We start from the raw sequence: 3,142 nt of genomic DNA on the forward strand, positions 1-3,142 counted from the left end.
TAAAAAAATAACTCATAATTCATTTTCATCATTCATCTATCAAAAACTAAACTGTTCTAAAATATATTATGCACATATCTCATAAACACTCTTACCATACTCAAAAATACATTCTAACTATAATCTAAAAAGTCAAAACATTAAAAATGAAAAGTCAAAAAATCAAAAATAAGCTCTCAAATACCCTAAGGAAGTCAACGACTCAAGCCATCACGTCTTACCTCATTCCCTTTAATTTAAATTATTTTGCACAAAACAAGTATTTACCCGAGACCATGCAATTAATCCCGCATCTATCTTATTTCAGAAAAAATATATATATTAAAAGTAGAACTTTTGGATCAACTTTTACTTTCAGTAAAAAAAAAAGGATCAACTTTTACATGTTCAATCAATGAAAAATGTCGTGTTAAATTAAAAACCTACGCTAACTCGTGCATTTAGGCCCCGTTCTGCTAAGGTTGTTATTTTATAAGTATTTTTTTTTACTTTACGAGATAGATCATTATTTCACAATACATCACATTTAATTCAAAAATAACTTATTTTAGTTATTAGTTGCTTAAAAATCATAAAATCATATCCTCCAATATAAACTTTACACACAATTTATATTTATTTTCTTGGTTAACAAACTTCCCACGGCTCTGTTTGTTTGGGCGTAAAATATTTTTTGGCCTATTTTTTGATGTTTGGTAGTGTAAAAAATGAGTAAAATATTTTTTTATTAATTTGAAGAAAATGACTTACTCTTAAATCTTCCGCAAGTTGTTTTCTGAAATGAACATGTTGTCTTTTACTGCAAATTCTCACTGCTCAGTTTCCTCGATTTTGTACATGAATTTAATACTTTACAGTCCTTATACAACATAATTTGTTAAGATTACATTTTCAACTCATGTCTCATATGACAACAATTGGACAAATTAATCCAAACATCCCACTATATAAACCCACACATTCTCCCCTCAAATCACATCTCTTCAAACTCAATCACTCCATACCAGAAATATGGAAATCACACTAATCTCACTCGTGTCTCTCTCAATTTTCTCTCTCCTCGTTGCTTTCTTTATCCTGCCACGAAAAACACACCGCAACCTCCCTCCAAGCCCACCCTCTCTTCCGGTCATCGGCCACCTCCACCTCATCGAACAACCTCTCCACCGAGCATTCCAAAAACTCTCCAAAACCCTCGGCCCCATCTTCTCCCTCCGCCTCGGCTCCCAACTCGTCGTGGTCGTCTCCTCCCAGTCCGCCGTGGAAGAATGCTTCACCAAAAACGACGTCGTACTAGCCAACCGCCCCATGTTCACCGTTGGAAAATACTTCGGGTACGACTACACTACCGTCGTTGCCTCCCCGTACGGCGACCACTGGCGCAACCTACGCCGCCTCATGTCCGTCGAAATCTTCTCCACCAACCGCCTCAACGCCTTCCTATCAATCCGACAAGACGAAGTCGGGCACCTAGTCCACCGATTGTACCAGAAATCGTCCAACGGCTTCGCCAAAGTCGAAATGAAATCGAAGCTCTCGGATCTCACATTCAACGTCATTATGAGAATGATCGCCGGGAAACGGTATTACGGGGAAGATTTGGAGAATTCGGCAGAGGCGGAGGAGTTCCGGGAACTCGTGAGTGAGGTTTTCTCATCCGGTGTCGCATCAAATCCCGCCGATTTCTTGCCGGTTTTACGGTGGATTGGTTACAATGGTTTTGAGAAGAATTTGGCGAAAACTCAAAAAAGATTTGACAAGTTATTGCAAGGGTTGATCGACGAGCATCGGAAGGACAATAGTAAGAATACGATGATTGATCATTTGCTTTCGTTGCAAGAGTCACAGCCAGAGTACTACACTGATGAAATCATCAAAGGGCTTATGAATGTAAGGGCATTCCTAATTCGTTCTTCAATTTCTTCCTGTCATTCTCTATTTCTTTATTTGCAAGTAAAATCTTCCTCTTCCTCAATCTTAAATTGCCCCCGAGTTTATTGGATTCAGTACGAGGCAGAGTTTTATTCCAAGCACTTTTTAGACTTGCTCCTTTCCCACAGAAAATATATATATAGTATAACTGGTCCTAACTTTAGTAACTTGTAATCTGAAGGTCATGATATTAGCGGGGACAGACACGTCAGCTGTGACTTTGGAATGGGCAATGTCCCTTTTGGTGAACCACCCAGAGGTTTTGAAGAAGGCCAGAGCTGAGATAGACTCTCATGTTGGGCAAGATCGTCTGATTAATGAACACGATCTCCAAAGGCTGACTTATCTTCAGGCTATCATATCTGAAACCATTCGCCTCTGTCCAGCAGCACCAATGCTACTACCGCACATGTCATCAGATGATTGCACCTTTGGGGGCTACAATGTGCCACAAGGCACACTCTTGTTGGTCAATGCATGGGCCATTAACAGGGACCCTAAGGCTTGGGATGACCCAACAAGCTTTAAACCTGAGAGATTTGAAGTTGAGAAAGTGGAGGGACACAAATTAATGTCATTTGGGTTTGGAAGGAGGGCATGTCCTGGGGTAGGCTTGGCGCAACGTGTCGTAGGCTTGGCTTTAGGGTCATTGATCCAGTGCTTTGAGTGGGAGAGGGTGGGTGAGGATCTTGTTAATTTGACTGAAGGAAACGGGCTTACCATGGACAAAGCTGAGCCATTGGAAGCCATGTGCAAAGCACGTAAAGTCATGAAGGATGTTCCCTATGGTGGTGCGAATGATGCTTGAGCAAATTTTTTTGACTGGTACATTGTGGTCTGCATTTCGTGTTTTTGTACTACAATTCCTATGCGGCAATAGTCTTGACATTTTTCTCTTCATTTGTTTTGCTTCTATGATCTTTCTGGTAGTATGCAACAACTATTACGTGTAGCTATGAGACGATTTAACAAACAATTTAAATAAATATCATTAACATGTGTTTTTTATGTAGTTTGAGCCACACGATATGATAAGACAATAAGAATGTTTTTGTTGATCGGCAACAAAAAGAATGTGAAACGATATAAATCCTTGGGCCGGCATCCTCTAATGCAAACAAAACATATATCCCATTGTATTTGCATTGCTCCCTTAGCCATACCCAATGTTCATACACCCATCAATCTTATAAACACAACGTCCAAACGT

The 3,142-nt window shown here is 39.7% G+C and overlaps 1 protein-coding gene across 1 annotated transcript; it reads left to right on the forward strand.

The window, feature by feature from the left end:
* Positions 1–993: 993 nt before the first annotated feature.
* LOC131303929 (cytochrome P450 81Q32-like) lies at positions 994–2,939 on the forward strand. The gene is made up of 2 exons (XM_058330991.1): positions 994–1,890; positions 2,114–2,939. Exons 1-2 carry the CDS (start codon positions 1,012–1,014, stop codon positions 2,738–2,740), a joined length of 1,506 nt encoding a protein of 501 aa, XP_058186974.1. The 5' UTR covers positions 994–1,011; the 3' UTR covers positions 2,741–2,939.
* The last annotated feature ends 203 nt before the right edge of the window (positions 2,940–3,142 follow it).

The sequence above is a fragment of the Rhododendron vialii genome, chromosome 10a (assembly GCF_030253575.1).
Source record: "Rhododendron vialii isolate Sample 1 chromosome 10a, ASM3025357v1".
Lineage (NCBI taxonomy): Eukaryota > Viridiplantae > Streptophyta > Magnoliopsida > Ericales > Ericaceae > Rhododendron > Rhododendron vialii.

Bases quoted from the DNA above. Each gene is read 5' to 3' on its own strand.
- LOC131303929 (XM_058330991.1), top strand. From the start codon at position 1,012: ATGGAAATCACACTAATCTCACTCGTGTCTCTCTCAATTTTCTCTCTC. The intron at 1,891-2,113 runs GTAAGGGCATTC...TGTAATCTGAAG, and splicing joins TCATCAAAGGGCTTATGAAT to GTCATGATATTAGCGGGGAC.